Below are 27,113 nucleotides of genomic sequence, written 5' to 3'. Positions count from 1 at the left end.
AAACTGGAAGTAACTGATATTTCAAGGTAACAATGCTTTCAATTAGGCTATTAAATTTTTTTGCAGATGTTTGGGTCCTTGTTTGAAAGCTTACTTGCTCTTCTGGGATACTGTAGCGCACATTTTCCAGATAGCTTGATGTATTTTCCACATTTGTATATCTTAAAAGTATATGAGCAAAGTCTTCCTCACTGATGGTATTCATCCCATTAGAGTAGGAAAGGAATTCTATTTCGAGAACTTCAGTTTGGAGATTATCCATAAACCTAAATGACAAGAAGTATTAATATGACAAGTTTTACAAGTTCACAGGTAGAAAAAAACACTAATATTTCAAACATTCAGACTCATGCAAAATTAAATAATTTTGCAGTATCATGAACAGCAGATGGCATTTTGGGTTTGACCTACCACCGGAAATTCTTTCTTTGACAGATCGTTCCTGCACACATAAAGATATTGTGAAATGTATATGTGGGCCCAGATTTGTTGCAATGAGAATAAATATATTTTTAAAATGACAAGGGCTGCAAGCTTACATAGTTGCATGGCTTAACAGCACATCCTACACATACCTATTCAGAATTTAGTCACATTATTTTTTAAATAGTGCTTACCTATATACTAGGTAAGTATATAGGACTGCAGTAACTAACTGATTTCAGAGGAATTTAAGCTACTTAAATGCACATAGGATTTAAGCCAAGGAAAATAAACAAGATATTCATTGTTTAGTTTAGTATGCTTTGGAAAAGGAAAGCAACACTCAGTGGAGTCAATCCACAACTCTGCAAATGCACATGGAGCTGCTTTGTGAATAGGCAGCGTGGCTCCACATGGAGGACAACAGCAAAATGTTTAAAAATCTGTCCCTGATACTGAAGCCAATAGTGAAGCCCTTACACAAGTAGAAACTTTCCTATCAGACCCTACAACTCACTGGTGTAATTATGGGGAAAGTAGGAAAAACACATTTCTCTATAGATGGCGTGGTAAACCTCTGGCCTTCTAGATATTGTTGGACTACAACTCACATAATTTCTGACTACTGGCCATACTGGCTGGGGGTGATGAGCGTTGGTATCCAACAACATTTGGTTCCCCACTACTGCACTAAAGTTTTCATTGTAAGCAAGGTAAGTGGATGCTGTTCCTTTTAGATTTAGAAAGTTATACTATTTCTACATGCTTATCTGCACATTACATGTCCTCAACAGGATAACTTGTGAGACTATTTATAGAGGTGGCTTCTCACATGTCTATGTATAGATGGAAAGAGCTTCTTCTTATGACTTCATGATCAATTCCAAAGCTCTACAGAGATCCAATAAAGACAATTCCCAATATGGAACTCAGTGTGCAGACAGAGGCTCTAATGCAATGAAACTACTTCATCTTTCAGAAAAAAAAATCAGGGTTTTCCAATAGCTACAGAACTGATTCAAGTTTACAACAGAAAACAGATATATCAGTATCCCATTTAGAAGATCAAAATATGAAAGTATGATGTATTTCTAAGTACTGTAGAACGCCATATATACACCAAACAGAGACAATCCAGGACACTGTTAAGCACAATTAAATAATAATATTTCAGTATCATTTCTGTACCCTAAAGTGTGACAAATTATGCCCATGGTAATCAATTCCACAGAAGTCTACCAAGAATAATGTACCCTAGCTTAATTCCAATATTTATGGATAACCTACAGTATACTACAAATTTTGGCTGTTTTGTTCTTCATGACAAAAAGGTGTTTTTAGTTCTTGGGAATCACATGTCCAGAGAGTGCTGTTGCACTAAGGTCCTGCTTGCACACTTTTCACAGGCATATGGTTGGCCACTGTGAGAAGAGAAGGCTGGACTAGGTGGGCCTTTGGCAGGGCTCATCTTAGGTTCTTAGTTTTTGAAACTATATCTCCCAAGTTTAAAAAACCCCAAAGAACCTTTTAAAAATATTTAAGGACCAGAGGAAGAAATAGCTACATGTACAGACAATAGTATTATGGGCATTTATGATTTCTAGTATGACATACAGGAAAACAATTGTACAAACCGAAAGTATAAAAGTACAGCTCACCTATAAAAATCTTCAAAGTTAAGCTCTGCCTTTCCTTTCTTACCAAAAAAATGAACGAGCAGTGTAGTATCGGATAGTAAACTGGTGATGTCATCTGCACGCTTTAAAATATATTATGTATATTAATCTCTTGAAGTTGCAATAGCTTTATCAACAAAAATCAAATCCTCAGAATTTTATCAATGCAAATTGCTTAAAAAGAGATTGTTTAAGACTGAATGCTTTCATGCATCAAATGAATACATATTAAAACTATTCTGTTTGCAAAATCAGTTAGTAATGTTAGTCAGATCATACTTTTCCACAGAATACTATTAAGTACGGTATGTTTTAGCTCAAAAAAATTAAAAACATGACATGGTATGATCAAATATGATAAATAAAAACAGAGACTTTGGGGGCTGGGTGAAATGAATTGGAATACTGTAGTGAAATAAGACAGTGAAAATAAGTTGGTACATTTAAAAAAACATATTACGATTATTGAAAGTCAAACCATCTTAGCAGCTGTATTTCTCACCCATGGTTTCACTAATGTCAAAAAAGTGAAGGGAATATTTTGTTGGAGAAAATGGACCATTGGTCTCACCTGAAGGGTGATTTTCCTATGAGTACGGACATCACAGCGGGTTTTAGCTCCACCTATCGTGCGAAGGCAAGAATGTCTTTGAAGTCAAGACTAGGGGCGTCAGGCCCCTCCCACTCTCCAGTTAATTCGCAGCGAGTCTAAGGAGAAATATCTAAAAATACAAGAACAAGGCCAACCGGCCTGGCAGCAGGAAAATAACACAATAGTACCATGCATAGTAACATGACTCCAACATAGCGGTATAACAGAACTAGAAGTCTTGACTTCACTCTTAAATTTAAATATAATAGCGTAACAGTAACATATAATACATTAGAAAATATATAGTCATCCTCCAACTGGGAGGGTCGTGATGTCCGTACTCATAGGAAAATCACCCTTCAGGTGAGACCAATGGTCCATTTTCCCTATGAGTCCGGCCATCACAGCGGGATGTACCACAGCAGCCCATACAGGGAGGGACCACCCACGTGTTAATCCTCATTAAGAACCTGTTGCAACACTCGTCTGCCGAAAGATGCGTCAGCAGAGGCATAACGATCAATTTTATAATGCCTTATAAACGAGTGTGGGGTAGACCAGACTGCAGCCCTACAAATATCGGCAACAGGAGCATTAATGGCAAAAGCAGCCGAAGTGGCAGCTGACCTGGTAGAATGAGCCGTTATACTAGCTGGAACTGACAGCTTCAGAGACTCATATGCTAAAGTAATACATGCCCTTAACCAACGGGATAAAGTAGGATTGGAAACTTTATGCCCCATAGACCTTGGATGAAAGGATACAAACAGAGACTCCGTTCGTCGAATCTCTTGGGTCCTAGACAGGTAGGTCTTGAGAGCCCTCCGGACATCTAACGAATGCCAAGCCTTTTCAAGAGGATGGGTAGGATTCGGGCAAAAGGAAGGCAAAACAATGTCCTGGTTGCAATGAAAAACTGAATCGACCTTGGGACGGAAGGATCAGTCTTCAGCACAACAGAGTCCTTATGGAAGACGCAGAGGTGTCGAGCAGAAGACAATGTGCCCAACTCCTAAACGCGTCTGGCAGATGTGATTGCGATCAGAAACAAGACCTTGAAGGACAGTATACGTAGGGGCACAGTCCTGATGGGTTCAAACGGAGGGCATTGCAAAGCCTGCAGAACTTTCGGCAAACTCCATGAGGGGAACCGATGGACAACAGCCGGAGAGCGTAGGGCGACTCCCCTCAAAAAACATTTGATGAACGGATGTGAGGAAATATGATCTCCAGGAGAGGACACTGAGAGAATGGACGACAGAGTGGACGCATGTCGACGTAGAGTGTTGGGTCGAAGTCCCATCATAAAGCCGCTATGGAGAAATTGCAGCACCTGATGCACAGTGGCCTGGGATGGATCATGGTGGTGGGACTGACACCACTTGGAGAAAGCCACCCAGGTATGTTGATAAATACGAGTGGTAGATGGTCTTCTCGAGGCCAAAATAATATCAATCACAGCGTCAGACAGTCCAGCTGACCTCAAATGTCCCCGTTCGAACGCCACGCTGTTAGATTGAGCCAAGTAGGGTCCTGGTGCAGTACTGGACCCTGGGATAGAAGGTCTGGCCTTACTGGAAGTGTCCAAGGATCCATCATTGACATTGCCAGAAGATCTGAGAACCACGGTCGGCGTGGCCAAAATGGTGCTATCAGAACCAGCTGTGCCCTTTCGGTTCGCGCCTTCCTCAAGGTTTTGGCTAACAATGGTATGGGAGGAAAGGCGTACAATAGACCGTCTGGCCACGGTGTTGTCAGAGCATCCACTGCTTCTGCTGTTGAGTCCAGGTATCGGGTAAAGTACCTGGGAAGCTGGCAATTGCGACTGGAAGCAAACAGGTCGACTGAGAGGGCGCCGAACCGACACTGGAGATGATGGAAAATGGCTGGATGAAGTTTCCATTCTCCCGGAAAGACCTGTTGTCTGCTGAGCCAGTCTGCTGTCACATTCCAAATCCCTCTGAGATGTTCTGCTTTCAGGGATTGTAGATATTGTTCTGCCCAGACAAAGATGAGGGAGGCTAAGTCCTGCAGAGGACGAGACCTGGTGCCCCCGTCTGTTCAAATGTGATTTTACACACGTGTTGTCTGTTCAAATGAGCACATGATGCAAAGGGAACAGAGACTGAAAATGACATAGAGCTAAGTGGACAGCCTTTAGTTCCAGCCAGTTGATGCTTTGAGATTGCTCTGCGTTGGACCAAACCCCCTGAACGTACTGGGAGTTGCAGTGGGCTCCCCAACCTATGAGGCTGGCATCTGTGGTTACAACGGTTCTGCGGGGTTCTCTGAACGACGTGCCCTTGGAGAGGTGTTGAACTTTGGTCCACCAGCGGAAGGAGAGGCGCAGTGCGGGGCTCAAACGAACTTTGCGATGGTTGGAGCTGGCAATGTCTTTTTGAAAAGGCAACAGAATCCATTGAAGGGGCCGAGTGTGGGCTCGAGCCCATGGCACAATGTGGATTGTAGAGATAAACATCCCGAGCGCTCTGGCGAGAAGCATGACGTCTGCGGATGTTTGTTGCATCAGGGACCTTGCGATGCTTGTGATGGCAGTGATGCGATCTGGAGCCAAGAAGACCATTGCCTGCAGGATGTCCAACATTGCCCCTAGATGTAGTAGGCGTTGGGTTGGTTGGAGATGGCTTTTGTCGAAGTTGACAAGCCAGCCGTAGGCCTGCAAAACATTGAGGGTGATCATTAAATGATGATGAGCCAGCTCCTCAGACTTGGCCCGTATTAGCAGATCATCCAAATATGGGTAGATATGAACCCCTTGGGTCCGGAGGTAAGCCACTAGGATGAGTAGCACCTTGGTAAACACTCTTGGAGCAGAGGAGAGGCCGAATGGCATCGCTCTATATTGAAAGTGCTGGTGGCCAAAAGCAAACCGAAGAAACTTTCTGTGGGCTATGCAAATGGGCACATGGAGATACGTTTCCTTAAGGTCGATAGAAGCCAGGAAGTCTCCTTCATGCAGACTCTCCGTAATGGAATGGAGTGATTCCATTTTGAACCTGCGATATGTTACAAAACGGTTGACAAACTTGAGGTCCAATACCGCCCTCCATGATAAATCTCGTTTTGGCACAGCAAATAGGAGGGAGTACACCCCTTCCGACCTCTCAGTTGTGGGAACTGGCTCTATCGCCGCTATGTCCAAGAGGTGGTGTATAGCTGTCTGCATGATGTTGTGCCTGGCTGGTGCCCTTGGGCAAGGAGACGGGTGGAATCTGTCTGATGGGGTTGCCCAGAACTCTATGGTATAGCCATAACTGAAAAGGTCCCTGATCCAGGAGACCGTAGTAAGGTGCAGCCATCGATCTTCAAAATTAAGTAATCTGCCACCTATGGGGAGGGCGTTAATACTACTTGCGTAGGCGAGGGCCTCCCTTATATGAGGACGATGAGTTGCCCCTGCGCCCTTGGTACTGACCTCTGCCCTGGAAGCGTCGGTTCCAGGAGCCCCTGAATGTGTTGGGGTCATAGGATCTGAAGTCGCGGCCTTGTCCTCCTGGCCGCGTTCCTCGAAAGGGCTGGTTAGAACGGAAGGAAGGAAATCGCCTGAAAGGCCTGTGGTCGATGTTCTTGACTGTGGCCAGAACCGGTTTGTGGGCATCTTTTGGATCAACCAGCACTGCCTTTAGAGCTTCCTCGCCGAAGAGTAGAGATCTGGAGTAAGGAGCCCTGGACAGGTTCAATCTGGCCGCTGAATCAGCTTGCCAGTGGTGAAGCCAGAGGGTGCGTCGAGCGACTATTTGAGCCGTCATGGCTCGTGCCCCTAATTGAGTAGCATCCAGAGTGGCATCGGCCACAAAAGCTGCTGTTTTACGCAATTTCAATAGCGCTCTTCTGAGGGCGACAGGATCAGGGTTAGCGTCCTCTAGAAGGTCATCCAGCCACATCATAGATGCTCTGGAGAAAATGGAGGCTGAAGCGGAGGCACGCATGGATAGGGCAGTGGCCTCGTGGTTCTTGTGGAGGGCGAAGTCTATTCGTAACTCAGTAGTGTCCTTTAGGTGGGATTCCCCTTCCCTGGGCAATAGAGATCGTGAAACGAGGCGAGCGATTGGTTCATCTATGCCAGGGACGTCTAACTTGGTGGCAAAGTCTGGAGCTAGGGCGTAAAGCCTGTCAGCAAGGTTTTTGAAGAGTCGAGCTTGGAGTGGATGAGCCCATTCTTCAGAGGCTAATTTGGCAATTGGGTCCGGCACCGGGATGTAGTGTTCAGTAGGTGCAGGGGATTTGAGGACCTTGGCCCCTTTGATAGCTGGGGCGGATGAAGTTGAAGGCGCAGTCTGAAGACCAAGGGTATTAACTACCCTGCGTGCTAGCGGCTGATAGTCTGAGGTATTAAACAAGCGATACGATGTATCCTCCTCATGATCTGAATAGTCGCTCCAGTCGTCTCCTTCAACATGGTCAGTGAAAGTTGACTCCTCCGCATACGAGGCTTCGTCCGTACATCTGCCTCTGGCTACATCAAAGGGATCTGGTGAACAGGAAGAATGAGCTTCATGGCACGCACGTTGGTCCATGTTGAGTGGAGGTATGGCAGGAACTTGTGGTAGTGACTGCATTTGGGTGAAAAATGCCAGCATGGCTTGAAGTTGGGAGAGGAAATCAGGAGACAGCTGCAGACCGGATGTGGCAGATGTATGTGCCTGAGGAACTATTGGAACAGATGTTTGGGGCGGTAAAACGGAGGGAGGTTTGTTAGGCGAACACTGAGCGGGAAAGCCAACAAACTCTTCCTCGTCAGAGGCAGCAGCAGGGGAATGGAGAATATCGCTTATGTGTGCCTGTGCTGTGGTGGTGGTTGGCACAGAGACATAACGTGGGCGCTTTGGTTTACTATGGCTGGAAAGATGTTTTGTCTTAGCCAGTGCTTTGGCATGTCTGGTCTTAGTCGTGTTAGGATGTTGTGGCTTGGCTGATTGTGGCATGCCTGGCTGATCTGGCACCATATGGGTTGATGGCGACATGCCTGGCTGTTCTGCCATCTTATATTAACTTGGGTGCAGTACACTGCCACGGAGGGGGCAGGATGTAAAGACCCAAACTGGCACAGCATACGACCACGGAGGGGGTAGAATACACTGGCAGATGGCGAAGTGCACTGCCACAGAGGGGGCAGAATGCACTGAGGTATCAGCGTTAATATAATATAGGCTGTTTTAGAGCTGGCACACTCAGATTAGTGCTGTAGGCTGGGTTTCAGGCTTGGTTCACGGCCCCAGAGGGGGCAGGATATACCAATATAAATCAGATTTAGTACAAGTCAGCCACTAAGAGTAAAGCTCCAGCCTTGATAATACAATCCAGCCACTAGGATTGGAGCTCCAGCCTTGATAATATAATCCAGCCACTAGGATTACAGCCACAGTAAAATTGTGTGCAAGTCAGCCCTGTGTAAGTCTGTCTGCAGGACGTATACAACACACATACGGATAGATAGCCTGCAGGGGAGGTATCCGATGGTTAATAAGGGTAACAAAAAAGGCGGGAAATTTGAATTCAAAAAATGGCGCCCGGAAAAAAGAGCGGGAAAAAATGGCGGAGAGAGAAGGAGCAATGGCGGCCGTCTGGAAGCGAACTGGGGGAAGGGCTGCCCAGCACAGTCTCGCAGGAGGAACCGCGGGGCCGAAAACCGCACTAGCGGCTCTAGAAAAACCCCAGGAGGGAACAGGCAGTAGGGGAAATGCGGCAGCCGCCGCAGAGGGAGCCGCCGCCGCCGTCTGCAAAGCCCTTCGCGGTGGGAAATTAAAGCCACGTAGCGAGGGTGAGCTGAGGTAAAAGGGAGAGCTCAGGTAAAGGCACTAATGAAATAGCCGCAGCCACAGGTTTCAGTGGGGCGAGAACGGACCCGGGCAGGCTAAAACGGGTGACGGGGTAACGGCGGGAGCCGCAGCCGCAAGCTCCTGCTGAGATCAGAAGAACCGCAGCCGCGGTCTTCCGAGAGCGTCACGGAGCGCGGAGAAAAGGCAGCCCAGCAAGACAAGCCGCTAGAAGGGAATTGCAGCCGCAAGTTCCCAGGGGAAGCGCAGAGCCCAAGAGAAAGGGAAAAGCAAAGGGACGAGGAGGATCCACAGCCGCGGTCTCTCCTAGGGGTGGGGAGTAATCCAAAAGGGGAAACAAACTGCCCGGGCAAGGGAAAAAGGCTCCCCAAGAGAATTCCCCAAATTTCGGATACAGTTAAACGCAGTTAAACACAATACGGAGAGAAGGAGGACACTTGGAGACACACAAGAGACAATACCTCCGCGCCCTGTCAAACAAACACACAAACAAACACCAAAAGAACTTAGCTAATCGCTAAGCTATATAGATCTCAATCTTGTTCCTACGAAAGGCAAGAATGAACTGGAGAGTGGGAGGGGCCTGACGCCCCTAGTCTTGACTTCAAAGACATTCTTGCCTTCGCACGATAGGTGGAGCTAAAACCCGCTGTGATGGCCGGACTCATAGGGAAAATAATAATAATGCAGGCCTACCTCAGGTGCTTGTGGCATTTTGGTTTTGACACTGTGCTGTTATCTCTCTGCAAAAACCTGTCCATGCAAAAAAAAAAGGCAAAAATTCCACTTCCTATGAGGAAAAACCTCAAGTGTGAACAGAGGAAGGGTGGAATTATAAGAAACTGCTCTATAAGTAAGAATATGTATTCACACATTGAGATATTTTTGGTCTATGGTTTTTGAAATAATTTTTAAACAGTAGTGGTAGGTGCACAATACGTGACCTGACTAGTTGACTTTCAGGTTCATGTAGTACACACACTAGATACAGATATTTGAGCAATATGAAGGATCATGCATTTTTTCCTCTGTTTTTGGACATAGTCAGCAACCACTGCATCTATTTTTTCTTGCCTATTTATCAAAATATTGCCTCCTGAAAATGCAAGCTTGACCTACACTACCAGCTTAGAGAATTAGACTCCAAATACCTTTCAGTAAAGCTGCACTAGATACAAACAAATAAAATGGACAAATGATCATTACAACAATAGCTTCCAAAATCTCTGAGTATAGCTGGGTACATTCCTGGAGTGGCGTAAATTCAATTTACAAGGCAGCTGTCAGGTGCATGCTAAGACTTGTATTCTCCAGGTCATCCCAGGTGACCAACACTATTTCTTTGAACTTAAATTTGTGTGAATAACTGGGGAAACCTTTCAAGCAAAATTAGTTTAATTTCTCAAAAATACTAATATCTATAACAATTCTCTAATCCTTGCAAGCAATACTTCGTATGTCCAAGGAAGGTGATTATTACCTAAAAAAACCCCTTTAATCTGCACTATATTTGAAATATGTATTTGGGACTAGCACATATACCTAGGACTGGGACCTAAGATCTCTTAAATATGAAATGAAGTTCTGCTCTGAATGAATGCAGCAAGAAAAAGAGAAAATAGAAATCATAGAGGGCAGGTAAAGCAAAATCTTATTGAGCAGGAGGCACTGAAACTAGGTGTCGCTGATGTGCAGCAGGCCCCATAGAAACAGGGGCCATTGAAATCTTGGTTATGATAGTAAAAAACAGTGGATCACATTGGCTGAAGGGGGTGACAGGCTGATAAAGAGAAGATCCAAACAGGAACGGTTCCCCTCAGGGTAAAAGAGAAAGTAATCCCTGTACTCTAATTATCCTCGATATTAAAACATGAATGCACTGGCCCTTTTAGAATATGGCCTGAGCAATAATATATACAGACAGAGACTAGTCTGAAGATACCCAGTATAGTCTCTCTGAAACTGCTAAGCAGGTGTGGGCATGGCTAGTGCCCAAATGTGAAACTGCTTGGAAATTCAACGTTTTATAAACATTTACACATTTGTATCTGATATACTTTTCCCTTTCTTTGCTTTACTTCCTTGATGGGAGGAACAAGATGATACATTGTTTTCCTGTAAAATGTTATTTTTAAACATCTCTATTATCTTCAAATTCGAATTTCCAGTTGGGAAATTGGTTGGTGAATTAGTTTACAATCAACTGTTTCTGAACTAACCATAGCTGGATAAAAGTAACAACTAATCAACTTTCAATTGGAATTATTTGCTTTGTTTTGTCCATTACAATTACCTATTTCTCTGCAGCCATAGTCAGAGACTATAGCATATTCCTGTTTGTCTTAACAGCATTATGTAAGTTAAAACTTACTGGAAATAAGAGAAGAAAATATTATGTTAAAACATAGGCCATTGTTCTTGTTGGCCAAAATTAAGAACAGAATTCCACTTCTTTCATAATAAAGAAAAGAGAGCAGAATACCAACTGATTTTCAGGTAATAAGCTATTCCACTCTATTTTGATATTCTGCTCTAATTAATCTGAAATTTCAGGACAGTATCATCTCTCTGTTAGGTTTATGAGAATTCTTAATTATGCTGTTCAAAACCAAGACCAAATATAATACCAGAGATTTATTTATAGTTCTATCCTGTCAGATGATTTACAAGTGAAAAGCAAATAGTAGATTGCATCCATCACAGCTCTGGTTCTTCAGAAACCTGATGAAAATCTTTACTGTACCTTTTTGCTGATGCAGGCAAGGCAACATTCTATTAGCATTTAAGACTGTGGTAGAAGGTGCTAATAAGACCTCAAGTCCCAAGTGACATTCAAATGATGTGAACCAGCTTCTGCTTAGTCACAGTATTACTGGCTGCTTGTGCCCCAAATGCAGAAAGCAGAAATGTCTCTCAACAAAAGAGTGAGGTAATAGGAACAATGGTTGCATTCTTGCTTAACATTCTGACTTGGTCCAATTCAAGCACATAGCACTTAACCATTATTTAGTGTTACATGCACAAGCTGGACTGAGCCAGAATGACATTTCAGGCTTGCACACTCCCTCCTCACACAGCATGGGTTATGAGTTGGCTTGTTTAATAAAGCAGTTTGTTTTAAATCAGGGTCTGTGGTTTGTAAAAAACAAATGAGAATTCTGTGAAACTGAAATCAAGTGCTGCAGCAGTCCTTGGGGTAGGGTGGGGTGGGGTGAAACGCACAAGCTCAAGGCTTCCGATCTTATGGAAGTAGCATTAAACTATAGTTCAGCACTGTGTGAGAATGCAGCCAAAGTGTCTGATTCTAGGGTGCATTGCTGCTGTCCAGTTTAGTAATATTGGTCTGGATGGATTTCATTAAATACTCAAAAATAAGAAATTCTACCTAAATTTCTAAACATCTGATCTCCGTGCCTTAATTTCTTCATCATTAATGGAATATGGAAGATGGTTCCATTTAGCCTCCATCTGAAAAAATGAATAATTGAATCCTTGTATTAAAGGCACTGTTACAGATATTTGAAAAACTTTCTATAAGCTTGTACAAGAAATGTCTTCTGCTTCCTTCTTTCGTTTGCCCCTCACTTGCTCTCTTCTTATTCTGACCTTGCCTGTTTGCATATTTAGAGCAGAGCTTGGAAAAGTTACTTTTTTGAACTACAACGCCCATCAGCCCAATCCAGTGGCCATGCTGGCTGGGGCTGATGGGAGTTGTAGTTCAAAAAAGTAACTTTTCCAAGCTCTGATTTAGAGCCTATACTGCCTAGGTCTTCCTCACTCCAGAAGACTGCACAGAAAATGAGGGTTTTTATAGGTGTCCGAGTATTCATGAGTTTATGCACATTTACATGGGCTTTAGAAGTTTTGTAGTGACAGGGTAGTCTGCAGTCTGTGTACATGATAAAGCAATTATGCAACTGCTTTGCTATGGATTTTATATAGAGTACTCAGTATGCCCAGTACTGGCCAAGTAAAGCACCTAACTCTGCATGAAATTAATTCTCACCCTTGTAGTGGGTGAGACAGAAAAAAATGTAGGTAACTCAAAAGAGTGCCTTTCCATAGAGATGAATTTGTTCTACATGAACTAATTTCCATATCCTAGGATGGATATTATAAAGGCTGGGAAAGACATTATATTCTCGGCAGCAGAGTTCTATCAGGTCCCAAGCACATACTCTATGGAACACTTTAATCCTGACTTCCCAAATAAAATACTGTTTTCTTCAATTCCTATAGCACGTTTATTATTACATTCATTCATTCAATTAAAAACAAAAGTCTAAATGTCTCCTTGTCCTCAAATGTCTTCATCGGCAGTCTCCCATGAATATAAAAATTACCTTTCATCTAGCTGGGAGGTCTGCAGATCCACCAAGCAGGGCTTCAACCCAACATCAGTAGAATTCTGTGCCTTCAATAATTATGTAGAAAAGGGAGTCTTGGTAGGTACAATTCCTGATGAAGCAGTAAGAAGAACTGCTCCTGCCTAAATTCCCTCTTCTACATATCTACTAAAGTTAGCTGTGCCCAAATAATCCTATATGAACAGTACTCCTATATAAAATGTGTGTTACCACCCAGAGGTGTTCCTTTAATCCACAGGTGGGAAATGTACAGCCCCCAACTTCGTATTATGTGCTCCCATTCCTCCTGATACTGTCCCGTTGTTCCATCCCAGCAGTTTTTCTTGCTTCCTGTTTGTTTTTCCTTTTCCCTGGCTTTTAAACATTTTATTCCACTCTTTATGTCTAGTTTCAGAACAAATGGAAGAAGCAGTATTCCAGACTGGGTAATCCAGAACACTTTGGCTCTGCCCTACAACTAGTATGTGGCCCTGACAGATTAACCCCAAGGGAATGCAGCCCTCAAGAGAAAAGAGGTTGCCCACCCACACTTTAATCAAACAGATTTATCATCAGATATTCTATAAAGGAAGCCACAGACTTGAACCTACAAGATCTGAACAGGGTGGTCCATGACAGATGCTATTGGAGGTCGCTGATTCATAGGGTCACCATAAGTTGTAGACGACTTGAAGGCACATAACAAATTACATTAAATGGAATGCCATGAATCAATGTATACCTTTCAAACGTAAAAGTCTAATTATTGACCTAAGGAAAGGCTACTTATAACTGTGAAGTACTTTTTTTAAAAAATGAGTAAGATATCCAATATTCCAACAACAAATTAATACCAATTCTTTCACTTCTAGTAAACAAGAGGTATGGCAGTTTAAATTAATGATTCTTATATGACTAATAAAATAAACCCAAATACCAAAGGACAAACAAAAAACAACCCAAAACCAAGTGGAGGGAAAAATAAAAAGTTAAAATATTTACAATGGGGGAACCACATAATAAAATGAAACATGAAAAAGCAAAATGGAGAACTGTTGAGAGACCACACAGAGGTTTTCTTATACCTCTGCAAGGTCCGAAAAGAGTGCCTGGCTTGTGCTACGTCTCAGAGTATCCCAATAGCTTCTTGGAACAAGATCCTCTCCTTCTGTTTTTAGCACCTGCAGAATTTTCAAGATGCATAGGTTTGGGGGGAAGGGGAAATAAAAGAATAATCACCAAGAGCAGCATATACATGTTTACATCTCTGCTAATTTTCAAAAAGAGTATGCTCTATGAGATCACCCATTTGTTTCTTCCTACACAAAGAAAATATTGTATAACATACTGCTTAGAACACATTGCCCTTTCAAAGCAGCAGTGTCCCAGAGAATCAATTCCTTATTTATTATTTTGTAAGATAGATAATTTCAACTTTAAAAAATACTTTTTGCATATGGGACCACAATATTTAGTTTTTAATTCAATACTGAAGTAAAATTATGTAGTAAACTGTATTTGTTCACATTTTAAAAAGAATGATTCTTAAGTGAGAAGCTAAATTTTCTTTCTTCACAGGCCATTAGAATCTTGAATGCTTAGACTTTTTAAATTCCATTTTAGGAAAAAATGTGGATTCATTCCAGAAAACTTAGCCATGCTTCTACACTGAAATAAATGGTATTTCAATCATGACTAATGTGTCTCACTGATTTCTATTAACTTTGTTTGGATTGGAGCCAGTGCGTGCAAAGTTATTCTTGCTAGATAAAAAGAACTATGGGAATAATCCCATCAAAGTTAAAAACTTTAATTACTATTTATTTCAATGGGAAAGACTTAAGCATATGCTTAACTCTCTCCTATTGAAATCAGAGGAATTTAGTGACATTTAATTTGGCTGGATCATGCTCAAATGATAAAAACACTATATATATTTATAGCTACTGTAGATATTTTTCTTCAGGCTGCTAAGAAATTATGTTCTTATTTTGGGTTTTCTGTAATGCCATGTTAGATGACACAGAGTGAAGCTTACAATTTGTATGTTTGTATATTATGTCACCGTTCTGAAAATTACCAAAATTTATATGACATTCTGATCCTTAAATACACTCAAAACTCAGCACCATCCATTTCAACTGAAATTCCAAGCAAGTGTGTTTAGCAATGTAATGTTAGCTTCCATATTTATAACCAATTTTGGATGAAGTATGTTGAAATCTTGGACAGTTATATACAAAGGTCAGTTATGTTAGGAGAGGTTGAAGAGCTGAAGACAAATCACTGTGACTAAACAGGGAGATGTGGGGTAGAAGGAGACAATAAACCTGAAACAAAGAACTAGGAGCATACCAAATACCTTCAAGTCAACTCCAGGACTCAGGTAATGGATTCTCCCTCATGTGATAACTTCAAGGAAGCAGGCAGAATCCATGTTTGCTATTATCACAGCTCAGTTCTGATCATCTCTAGGTGGTAAATGAGAGGGTCTTTCTATACACAAAGTGATTTTGTGGTTTGGTTGGTTCCTAATAAATATTTCTCATTAGATTCAGGTGGCGATACTGACATGGTGCTGCGCTAGAACAAATCTTTCTTTCTCCTTTTCCACAGTGCAAATGCAGGCAGCATGCACTAGGAAGGCCAGGCCATTAAGAATCTAGCACATTTTAAAAAACTGGCCATAGCTGCCATCATATGCATAGACTATAATTTACATCTCATTAAACTTCCTCTAATGTGAATGGATATAGCTTATACCCATAAATGCAGCCTACTTAATGTTTATATTGACTAGATAGGGTTAGCCTATCTTAGAAAAGCAAGAAACACATATGATAAATAAGGATGCACAATGATTCACAGTAAGTGGAAGGCGCAAGGCAGAAGGAAAGAAGAGACTTTCCATTCCACACTTTGCCTGTACTCACATTCCTTGCATGTCTCTGTGTTTGCTGCTGGGTCCCTCTGGGAGCTGTCTTCATGGAGATAGTTCTTACTGTCTGCTGCAACGGGAATATTTCAAGGTGGGAAGTTCCTCACCTCAGCAGGATTACTCAAGCAGCAGGTGTGTATCATCTCCATGAAGATAGCGGTAGGTGCCATTACTGTAAAATTTACCTAATTCTAGGATTTCCTGACTTGAGTAGGATTACTCAGGTGACAGTGAATGCAAATCTCTCTGGAAACTATCTTGTGAGTCCATGGAGGCAGCTCTTACAAACACACAGCACCAGCTGTCGACATTCACTTAAGCCCAATTTCCGGAAGACTATGGTTGCGGCACCAGCGAGACTGATGGAATGAACTACAGGACAAATTCCTGTGGCACAATTTGAATTAGCCAGTAAAATTCATCTCCTGTTAGGAAGTAGGGGCTCACCAGGACCCAAGAATTGCCTCTTCAGGAAATCTATTTAGCTTAGCATTCTATTTTCTAGTGGTGGTCAGCCAGGTACAACAGCAAAATTTAATAGAGCATAGTGATGCAGCCAAAGGTGGCTTATGATTACTCTATTAATGTTTGTAACTAACCAAGGCCTTTACATTACTATATGGAGTATTATAAGGCAGCAGAATGCAGAAATTGCTGGGAACATGTCCAGCTTCTTGGGTGCCTTCCTCACCTAGTAATGAATGTGTTTGGCAGACAGGCAGCAGCAGGTGTGATGTTCCTGAGGGACAGAATCCTGAAGAAGAGCCATGCTGGCTACAGAGGGAGGTGGTTATAAGTCTCTAAACCATCAACTGCACAAATATTATGAGTAGTACTCTGATGGCTTTAGATTCAAGGGAAAAACAAACACAGATAGCAGGCTGTCCAGTTACCTAATGTGTGAAGAAGAATGTTATATCTCACTGCCCCCATACTGATATATGCCATAGGATTGGACACAAGAGGAAGTCTAATACTTCTGTTCCCATGACCAAAGGCATCATTCATGTTCTGAGGACTGGAAAAACTATTTGACATTGGACTCATATAGATTTTCAGGCTCTGCAAAGTAGCAAAGGAAGGTATGAGCAGCTTCAACAAAGCCATTTTGAGCTCTCCCCTTCTGATTTTTTCAAATGCTACAATAGAGGTGGCAGAACCAAGAATCTTAGGGGGAGGACTGCATGTGGCTCAAAAGTAGAGATTCTTGTGTATCCACCAGTGGCACTGGCAGCTGTACCTACAGTTCAGGGAATAAGTGTGAAGAAAGACTCAAAAATGGTTTCCAGAGGGGTAGTCATATGTGTGTGTTGCAGCAAAAACAACAAAGATTCTTATGGCACCTTAAAGACTAACATATTTTTTATCCAGCCTTTCTCAACCTTTGGGTCCCCAGGACCACAGTTCCCATAATTCCTTACCATTGGCCATCCAGGCTGGGGCTGATGGGAGCTGTAGTCCAGCAATATCTGGGGACCCAAAGGTTGGGAAAGGCTGGGTAAGCTTTTGTAGTCCACAGGTTGTGCCATAATAAATTTGTTAGTCTTTAAGGTGTCACAAGACTCTTTGTTTTTTATAAAAAGGTAATATTCCTCAGCCTTTGATTTACTATGTTATACTGCATTTAATTTCACAGTTAATTCCAGCACTAGAGAGAAGACTTTTGAAGTCTGCAATCAATGTGTTATTTGAAACAAAATTAAGACTTTTTTTTCTGTTGCTGTGATGCAATCCTGATCAATTAAAATGACTGAGGATATCTTTCCCATTAGCTTCAGTTGTATATTGATTGCTTGATAAGCATGCATATATTTCACTTTTGTGTCACTGACATTTTACACCTAAATTCCACAAATGGGAACCTTCACGATAAATAGGTATTTGATGCTTTTCTTAAAACGAAGCCATTCATTATAGGTCCATGGCATAAATAGTTCTATACTCATTGCCATAATCCTCATAATGGAATGAAACAAGGAAACTGGTGCCCAGTTCTGAGGTACCACCCCCAAAATGCATTTGTGTGAAAATCCTAGCCCAGGAATAATTATGTGAGAGAGGAGAAAATCTAAACGTATAAAAAATACTAGCAAAGTAACTTGATACTTGATTTTATCTGCTCTATTCAATACAAAATATGTTAGTATTATTCAATCATACATGCCCAATCTGCAAAAAGATTATATCAAAGTAATTAGGTATGATGTTTTTTAGTTCAACCACTCATGAGACACATGCAATGCATGCTAACTACATCCACCAGGCCAAGATCCAGAGAAGTAATACACAATACAAAAGGATATGAAGAACAAAAAGGATAGAAGCAATTTTGCTTGTAGTTTAATCATATCTGAGATACACCCTAAAAGGTGTGATATTAGCTTGCTTTGCTTGAAAATTGAATTGATCCTAAAAAGTGGCAGAAGTGCAACTGCTCCACAATCATGAACTATTTCACTAGTTCATCAGTGGCAAAATAAATTCTCCTTCTTGTCTGGCCTATCTCTTGCTCCTCCTGCTCCAATTATGTTGGACTTCTAAAGTTTGGCTTAATACTAAGGCCTGCTCCAACTTTCCACAGCCCTTTCATTCTCACCTCACTGACTGACACATACGCTCCTAACCGTCACTGAAAACAGGATATGGATATCCCTTCTTGAATTACAACTCCAAAGGCCTACCAGGTACCCTCTCTTCCTAAAACTGAGTGTCCCAGATTGCCTCAGCAATGGGTAATGGCCTTGCTAGATGTTGAATCTAATATCCTAGTACTAAAGTGATATCAAAGTCACCTCATCTACCCTAAATAGTACAGTGAATTCAACCAAAATAGTAAAGCCAATTATCTACTATGATTAAGGCTTGTATTCGGTGAATAGTCAGGGGGTAATCTGGTCTACCTGGGATTTAAAAAATGAAGAACCAATTGAGACAGTGATCCCTTGCGCTTCCACTTTGCTTAAATGCTCATTTTTGCTTTTTAATAATGGGCCAAAAATTTCTTCTGTATAAAACAGGTTCAGTTTGCCAGCTTGCAAACCAAAGATCTTGCCCGTTCCTCCTCCTGCCAGGTCAGGTACAGGGGAGAAGATACAGTTGCAATTCTCTCTGGCTGTCTCAGGCAACATCTCCACATTTCATCCCAGCAACCTTAAAACAGGCAGTTCCTCATGATCAACAATGAACATTTTTGTTTTAATTTAATATTGTGAGCTGTTTCTTGTAGTGAATGCTTATTTCATATAGATTTAATACTTAATACAGTAAAAAAAAGGAATGGAGTACATACAGCATTAGTAGAACTGTGGTATCCATAAAGCTGGAGATGCTGGCATGTAGCAAGAAGAGTGAAGAGTTGCATTTCAAAATGAAGCCAAGATAAAAATAAAGACAACAATAGGTTATGGCATACAACCTTCATTGTAGTTATTATGAAAGACAGTTTCCCTTAAAGATAAACACATTTAATTTTAAATAAAGCCATAAAGTTATGTTAATATTAAAATGTTCTTAACATTTTAAGAAGTAGGCAGTCAGATCATATTATTATCCCCAAAGCAATAACATTATCCAAAATTAAGGGTAGAGCCAAATTAAGGTTCTACTCCCATCAGAATCCACACAGGAACCAGGCTTATAACAGGGCAGAAGCATTTCTGTAATAGGTCCAGCTTTCTGTAGGATTGCTTTCTGGCTGGTTCTGGACCTACTCTGGAAATAAAGGGAGGCCTTTGGAACAGGGGAAGGAACCATTTTTGCCTGCTCTTCAGAGGCCTTATGATTATTATTTATTTGATTTATGAATTGCTTCCTATGAATCACAAGGCAATTTCACAATACAATAAGACCACATACAAAACAACTGCACGCACGCACGCACGCACGCACACACACATATAAATAGATACAAATACCAACTGGGATAAAAATGTCCACTTAAAATGCTTTTTAAAAGAGGAAAGTCAGAAGTCAGGTGCCAAAAAGACAATAAAGACAGTGCCTATCTGATATCTAATGAGAACAAATTTGAAAAGGTCAGTGCTGGAGCACTAAAGGCTCCATTTTAGCATCGTGTGGAATGGACCTCCTGATCAAATAGTATCTGCAGGTTGTCCTCTTCTGAAGAATGAAGTATCAGTTGGGTTGTACAACGGATGAGATGATTGTTTAGGCATCCTGGTTCCAAGCTCTACAAAGCTTTGTATACCAGTACCAGCACTTTGAATTTAGTCTGGCAGCTAATTGAGAGCCAGTGCAATACTTGCAGCAGTGGTGTAATATGATGGCAACATTATGTCCCAATGAGCAGTTGAGCAGCCACATTTTGCACTAGCTGTAGCTTCTGGATCAACCTCAAGGACAGCCCCGCATAAAGTGTATTGCAGTAAACCACTTTGGAGGTTACTGGCACAAGGATGACAGTGGTTAGACAATCCCAGCCCAGAGACTGCTGTAACCATCTTACTAGTTGAAGCTGGTAAAAGGCACTCCTAGCCATTAAGATCACTTGGGCCTCTAGTGACAAAGATGGATCCAGGAATACCCCAGACTATGAACTTGCTCCTTTAGGGGGAGTATAACCCCATCCAAAGCAGACAATTGACCAACTATCCAGACCTGAGAACTGCTCACTCATAGCACCTGTCTTGCTAGGATTCAAACTCAGTTTCTTGGCCCTCATCCAGCCTGCCATTGAGTCCAGGCACTGGCCCAGGGCTTGCACGGCCTCTCCTGAATCAGATGTTACAGAGAAACACCTAAAGGACATCTGATCCGGAGTGTGTGTGTGTGTCTTACCTTCCCCTCACTGAATTTAAAAGTTTTAGTTATGGCCTGTCAAGTGCCATCTACATCCTAGGAGCAAAGTTTTCAAATGAACAAAAAGTAAGAAGAATTGCTGGTTCAGAATTCTCTGCATCCAATGGTCTCTGATCCAGACACTAGTGTGTTTTTATCTTCCCCTCGCTGGATCTGAACAGTTTTCATGATACATTCAAAAGTTTGGGTAGAACAGAATAAAATAAATTAGTGGGGTGGAATCTAGTGATTCTGACCATTCTTAAGTATGACTTTAGGTTTCTTTGATCAGGAGATGATTTCCTCCCGCCCCTCCCATATCTCCTTTTCAGTTAAAGTTTTGGAGAGTACAGCTTTACATTCATCGTAACAGAAAATATGGACCTGTGAATATTACTGTGAGTTTAATATTCCCTGTGCAGTATCTGAGAATAACAGAGTTCCAATAATCATGGGAAGAAAATTCCACAATGTTCACTGAGGTTTCTTTCAGTGATACTCACCAGCATAGCACATTTCTGTTCATCTCCTCTTCTTTCTTTCTTCTCATTTTTTTTCCTGAATATGTCTTGCAGCTGCAAAAAAGCCAATTGTATTTTCTATAATTGTCCCTATGTTTTAGGATATTTAGAGACATAACACAATCTCACATGAACGCCTTCAGGGACAATCCAATAAAAAGTTATAAGCAATGAGACTCAGTTGCCTTCAAATCTTGTTGGATTGTACCCTTAATATTTAACTACTTTTAATCCACACAATGGAGCTTTTATACACATATCCCTCCTCCTGAGCTGCACCCTCATCTCTAGGTAAAAGCAAGTGCACTGTTATGAAGTGTGTGCCAATTGATTCAAACTTCCCACACTCCCACTGAGTGCTGTGTATGCAACTGTAAGCGCAGGAAAGGCAGATACCTTTTCCATCAATAACCCATCTCCCCTACCGTCACAACAAAAACCAAACCATGACCACTTGACCAACTCCATAGTAGTTTTTGCTAGCTGTGTAAATCAGCAAGCAACAAGACTAACTTGATCTATAGCTTCTAACATACCTGGACTGATAAACACCCATCTCCAATAATAAAGCCACTTGGGATGTGCCACAGCACTGTTAACCCAGCCAATTCATTTCACATTATGACTCCGTGAACAGATAATAAGCCACAGAGCCAATTCACGTGCTCAGAAAAAGTATATTGGTCCCCCTGGAATTGTACAACTTCAGAATGCAGGATGAAGACTTACGTTTGATTGCTCCCTTCATCAAAAATTTCCCACATGTAGAAAACTATTACCTTAGGGAGAAGGATTCTAGACTAGACTTCTTCCTGGCATATTAGTTTTCCAAGCGCAGAGAATTCTTGATGAGGGAAGCCTTCGAAAATGCAAACTCCCTCCTGCATTCTGAAGTAGCAAAGTCCCAGGAGACTATACCACATATTCTTTCTGAACATTTGAAATAGCTCAAACTGAAATAACCTAAAAAAGGTCATGAAATGGCAAGGAGAGTGCTGGTAATTGAAAAAGCAAAAAGATCTTTAAAAAAAAACTCCATTTCATGCTTTGATTTCCCTTACACCAGATACGGTGAGGAAGATCTTGTTGCACTCATCAATAAAGCTCATTTGATCTTCTGGAAATGAATCTTTTGTGTAGGAGAAGTGCTACAGGATACCAAAGAGTACGGCACTGAACATGAATTAATCTGAGAGCACTTTTCATAGGAACATTGTCTGAAACAAAATAATGGGATTGACTGTTGAAAGCAGAAAGGACAAAACAACATCTCCTGTATCAGGGGAACAAAATCCCTCTGTTCTCTGACCTCAAACCTATGACATAAGCAAACAGGGTTTTTAAAAAGTCTGTAAAGTGTTTGATGACTTAGTTTGGATATTTTTGGTGTGGTGCTGTATACAGGAAAAACTGGGTGTTATAAGCTCTTCCTTGTCATGTTTCATGTTCTTTATGCAACAGGACCTAATAAAAGGCAGTACCATTAACTTGATTAGATTAGTTTTATTTACACGAGGGTTCATTTAAGAGTCTGTTGGACCTTTCAATAACTCAGTATTACAGGTCAATAACAAGATAGTAGATTATTACATGTTAAAAATTAGGGATTATTGCCCTTTCATGCTAGAAAAGACTTTATGCTAGTATTTTTGAGGACAGATGTTGCTATGGTTCTTGTCCTGTGAGGTTGGTCACACAACAAACATGAATATTACTACAGAGATTTAAAAAATGTGTTTCATTTGAAGTCGTCATATTGCTACCAAGTCACCAACTCAGATGAATCAGCAGCATACTCTCATTTCTTCCTTACTGATCTTAAAAGAGCCACATAGCTGACCTAGTTACCACAGGTTGTGCCATACCAATATGAGACTTATTCCAGAAATGTGGGACAATAATTGGGAAAATCATGTTCCTATTGGTTCCTGCTGTTAGCCAACAGTGTCTAGGATGCCTGCAGCCAGTGTTTTGGTAGGTAAATTCTGATGCACACAATCTCTTTATACACCTCACCATCTAGTTACCCAATCAGTGAAATATAGGAGAAATCTCTCATTCCCATTTCTCTCTTGCTACCTTTTTGCTCATTTTTCACTCCCAGATGATTCTCTTTTCACCCACTTTCCCATCTCTCTCCCCACCCTTCTCCATGAAGCATGTATTGTTTGCTTCATCTCCACAACCGCAAGAGGGTGCCATGTATATGGTTGCTAGGTAACCACTCATATGGATCCTTATTGCCAGCCTTTCATAATATGGAGCCACTTATTGAAACTGGAGATACCAACTAGAAACGACCAGTGAATAACTGGGAAACGAGAGCAGGAGCAGCTTTAGTGCTTTTTTTAAAAATCATCTTCAAAGAGATTTCACAACTGATCAGCAGGTCAACCTGTTCTCTCTCCAGGTGTGGCTAATGGAAACCCTTTGATCTGATGACTAGTGTGTTTACAGCATAAGTTGCTGTAGGATATACATGCTTTGAGGGTGGGATGCAAAGGTAATCTAACTGCTGACTATTGAAATAAAGGGATTTTGTCTGTTTTAGAATTTCACAGCATAATTCTTTTCCTCCTTTTACTCATTGATTGTAGCAGTACTCATTATGTTATGGAAAATAATGTTTATATTGTTAATTATATGTAATAAATTCTAAATAAAAAATAATTTCACAGCTTTTTCTCAAACTCTTCTGCAGAAGAATACAAAAGTGTAACACATGAATTTTCTCCTTGTCTTACACTGAAGAAACTGGTAAAGGGGCAATATGCAATATACCTACCACCAAGAACTCTTTTTTGTCCACCATCTCATTTCCATCTGTATCAAACATGTTGAATGCTATTCTAAAACCAGCATGTGGCTCTGCCAAAAATAAGAATAAAATAAGAGGGAAAAAGGTGTAACAGAAAAAGCCAAATACAATTTTAAAGGTAACACACTGATCCTAGAGGCAAATTAGCAGTTCCGTGAGTTTAAATATGACACTACCCAAGTCACATAGAAAGAGCAGGGTAACAGGTCTGAGGCTGTGAATACACTAGTCACCTACAGCAAAGTGTTTCCTTTAGCCACATCTGGAGGGGGAAAAGGTTGATCTGCCAATCAGTCGCGAAATCTCTTTGAAGCTGAATTTTTAAAAAACGCACGCAAGCTGCTCCCACCAGGTTTAACAGTAAAAAGGGGCAGGGTTTGACTAGCGTCATGGCTCCCTCTCTTCAGAAGAGAGAAGTGGGGATGCACTGGAACCAGGAGAACAGTGTGCTTCTACCCTCTTTGTGGGGCTGCTTTACAAAGCTGCCTGTTACCATGGAGGTTCCTAGGGATTCTGCTATGGAGACCCAGAATGCCCAACACCTCTGCATTCCTCTTTGCCTACATGAACGAAGCAATTCTGTCTTTAAACATATGGAATGGCTGGTATCTAATGTGGACCTGATTGATACAACACATCATAGAGGGCCAGTTCCAAGCAGCATGGCAGCAGAACACCAAAATCGATTTGTAGCTACATTGAATTGGAATCTGGATTTTCCACATTTCATACCAACACTCTAATCATACAGACTTCATACCAGTTCAGTGGTTTTTATGAGTTCTCGCAATGTGACTTCATGACAGGATTCTGGGCTGGGGTGCGGAAGTGTTGGCATTCTGGGTCTCCACAGCAGAATTCCTAGGAACCTCCATGGAAACTGGCAGCTTTGGAAAGCAGTCCCACAATTAGGGCAGAAACACACAATTCTGCAAGTTCCAGTGCATCTCTACCTCTCTCTTCTGAAAACAGGGACACACAATGCATGTCAAACCCTGCCTCTTTTTACTGTAAAACCTGGTGGGATCCGTTTGAGTGAGGGTTTTTTTTTCCAAAATCAGCTTCAAAGAGATTTTACAACTGTTCGGCAGATCAACCCATTTCCCCTCCACATATGGCTAATGGAAACGCTTTGCTGTAGGTGACTAGTGTGCTCGCAACCTGAGCCTTTGTGCATAGACAACCCCCCCACCCCCAAAAAAAAATTCCTGTAGCTTGGTGGATATATTACATCAGTTTGAGGAGGGGGGAATCGTTGAAACAAAAAAAAACCCCAACATGTATTGTGAAGTGTAATGGTAAGACTGTATCACATATGTATTGGAACCAGCTCTTTAACAGGCATTGAGAGGGTGAAATTCATTTTGGCGTTGCCTGCTGCCAATAGCAGATCCTGTTTTACTTGCACTGTGATAACTGAATGAAATAGCAACAGATTGCTTATTTCTCAGCAGACTATGGTAAAGGACATTTTCAGTACTGCTTCTAGGATATTGATCTAGTTGTCTGAAAAAAACATCAGTTTCATATTCAGTTATTCCAGTAATGTTTCACCAGGGGCTGATAAGAACAAATTGCAAGTTATGTGTTTTTCCCTTCCACAAAAATACTGGCTCGTGTTTATGAACATCAAGTGGTATGATATATACAAATACATTTTATAATTTTTATTTTGGATACTTACTTGTTAAGATACATAATAGAAAGAGATATTCTGTGTAAGAAATCACACCTGAAAAAAGCAAGTCAGCAAATCACATGATCTGTTCCTCCAGTCATAGATCAATAGCACAGAGTGCATAATGGGGTGTGCCCATAGAGCAGTCCCCTTCCATATATATCAGACCTCTATGCACACACTGGAACTTCTACATCTGTAAGAAGCCTCTTTAAGTTAATGAGCTGTAACAGAGATATAACCATTTACTTAATAAATTGCAGTTTTAATTGCTAAAATTGCAATCTTATATACATTAGAGAAATCCTGTTACCGTCATCAGAATTTTTCTTGAGTTGAATGTCTTAGGTTGCAATTTTATGCCCACTTCCCTGGGAGTGTCACTGAAATTAGTGAGACTTACTTCTGAGTAAACATGTACAGAATTGTACCATTATGGACTGTGATAAAGGCCAAACTGAATGAGATGTTGGAGATCCATGATCAGGTTTCTTACACCTTTACATTTCTTTTTAAAACACAGCTGCAGAGGACACCCAAATTGGATTTGGACCATGACAATGGAGGAGGTAGGTTTTATATCATTCCCTGCTTGTTGTTTCCCTGATGTACCCCACTGAATAGGATTTTGTTTCTTTAGAAAAACATATGGGTCCAATTTTAAGGTTTGCTACTCTGGCAAATCAATACTCAAAATGGATTACACTGATTTGACTACTGCCCAGTTAAATTCTTTTAATTAATGTCTGTGTTATAAAGAATTTAAATGCTTTATTACAAACATTTTTATAGGAAAAACATGGAAGGAAACCATCATGCTTACCTAGATACAAATGTAACTGAAACTTAAGAAACTTCTGCTGAAAACAGAAAGAACCTAATAGACTTATTGCTTAACCCTCCAGCCCTTAAAAGTGGATTGCAGAATTTATCTGCCTCCCCTATGTGCTATACTGCCACAAAAATGAGGAAGTCAAACTTGCACAACTAATCTAAACCTGCTCATCCAAGACATCCCACTTCTGAGATTCACATTTTTCATTGATAGTCTTAGTCATGTAGAATGAGTTAATCATCTTTCTACACTATGCTTATTCATCATATTTATTCCTCGTACCATGAACAATATTATTCACTCTTCTTCAAGCCATTTGTTTCCAAAAGGCAGGGTTTCCCCTGGATAGAGGTCTACTAATACACACAGAGCGGGTTCACATATACGTGCACCCCCCTTTACTTTAACATTTTCTCTTTAAGCCACTTTATTTACTATAGACCAAAGCAAGGAAAAGCAGCTCTCATGAAATATGGCAAGCACACAAGAAAACGGCTATCTAGGAAATCTTGAACACATTCCTACCTTTTGTCTGTACTAGTATACTGTATTCTATAGACAGATAGTTCTGGATGACTGCTCTTGATGTTCTGGGAGAAAGATTCTGGAAGGGCTGCAGCAGAGAAAATCCTACACTAAAATCTGTGTGTAATTTACAGAATCAATTAAAGGCAGACCTATCCATTTAGTT

At 41.2% G+C, this 27,113-nt stretch overlaps 1 protein-coding gene across 2 annotated transcripts in view; it reads right to left on the bottom strand.

Moving 5' to 3' along the window:
* The window catches only part of MICU3 (mitochondrial calcium uptake family member 3), an 87,451-nt gene that overhangs the window by 29,682 nt on the left and 30,656 nt on the right, over window positions 1-27,113 (bottom strand). Inside the window, exons 5-11 of one of the 2 annotated variants that reach the window (XM_061584118.1) lie at window positions 25,594-25,641; window positions 23,877-23,959; window positions 21,074-21,145; window positions 19,063-19,101; window positions 13,921-14,016; window positions 2,082-2,182; window positions 95-266 (exon numbers count right to left, since the gene is read on the bottom strand). In XM_061584118.1, the coding sequence (XP_061440102.1) occupies window positions 95-266; window positions 2,082-2,182; window positions 13,921-14,016; window positions 19,063-19,101; window positions 21,074-21,145; window positions 23,877-23,959; window positions 25,594-25,641 (611 nt within the window). The remainder of the gene's footprint in view (window positions 1-94; window positions 267-2,081; window positions 2,183-13,920; window positions 14,017-19,062; window positions 19,102-21,073; window positions 21,146-23,876; window positions 23,960-25,593; window positions 25,642-27,113) is intronic. The other variant, XM_061584119.1, reaches the window with a different exon arrangement.

This window comes from Rhineura floridana, chromosome 9, assembly GCF_030035675.1.
Source record: "Rhineura floridana isolate rRhiFlo1 chromosome 9, rRhiFlo1.hap2, whole genome shotgun sequence".
NCBI lineage: Eukaryota > Metazoa > Chordata > Lepidosauria > Squamata > Rhineuridae > Rhineura > Rhineura floridana.
Note: the sequence above shows the minus strand (reverse complement) of the source record. Positions and strands in the feature narration are given on the sequence as shown.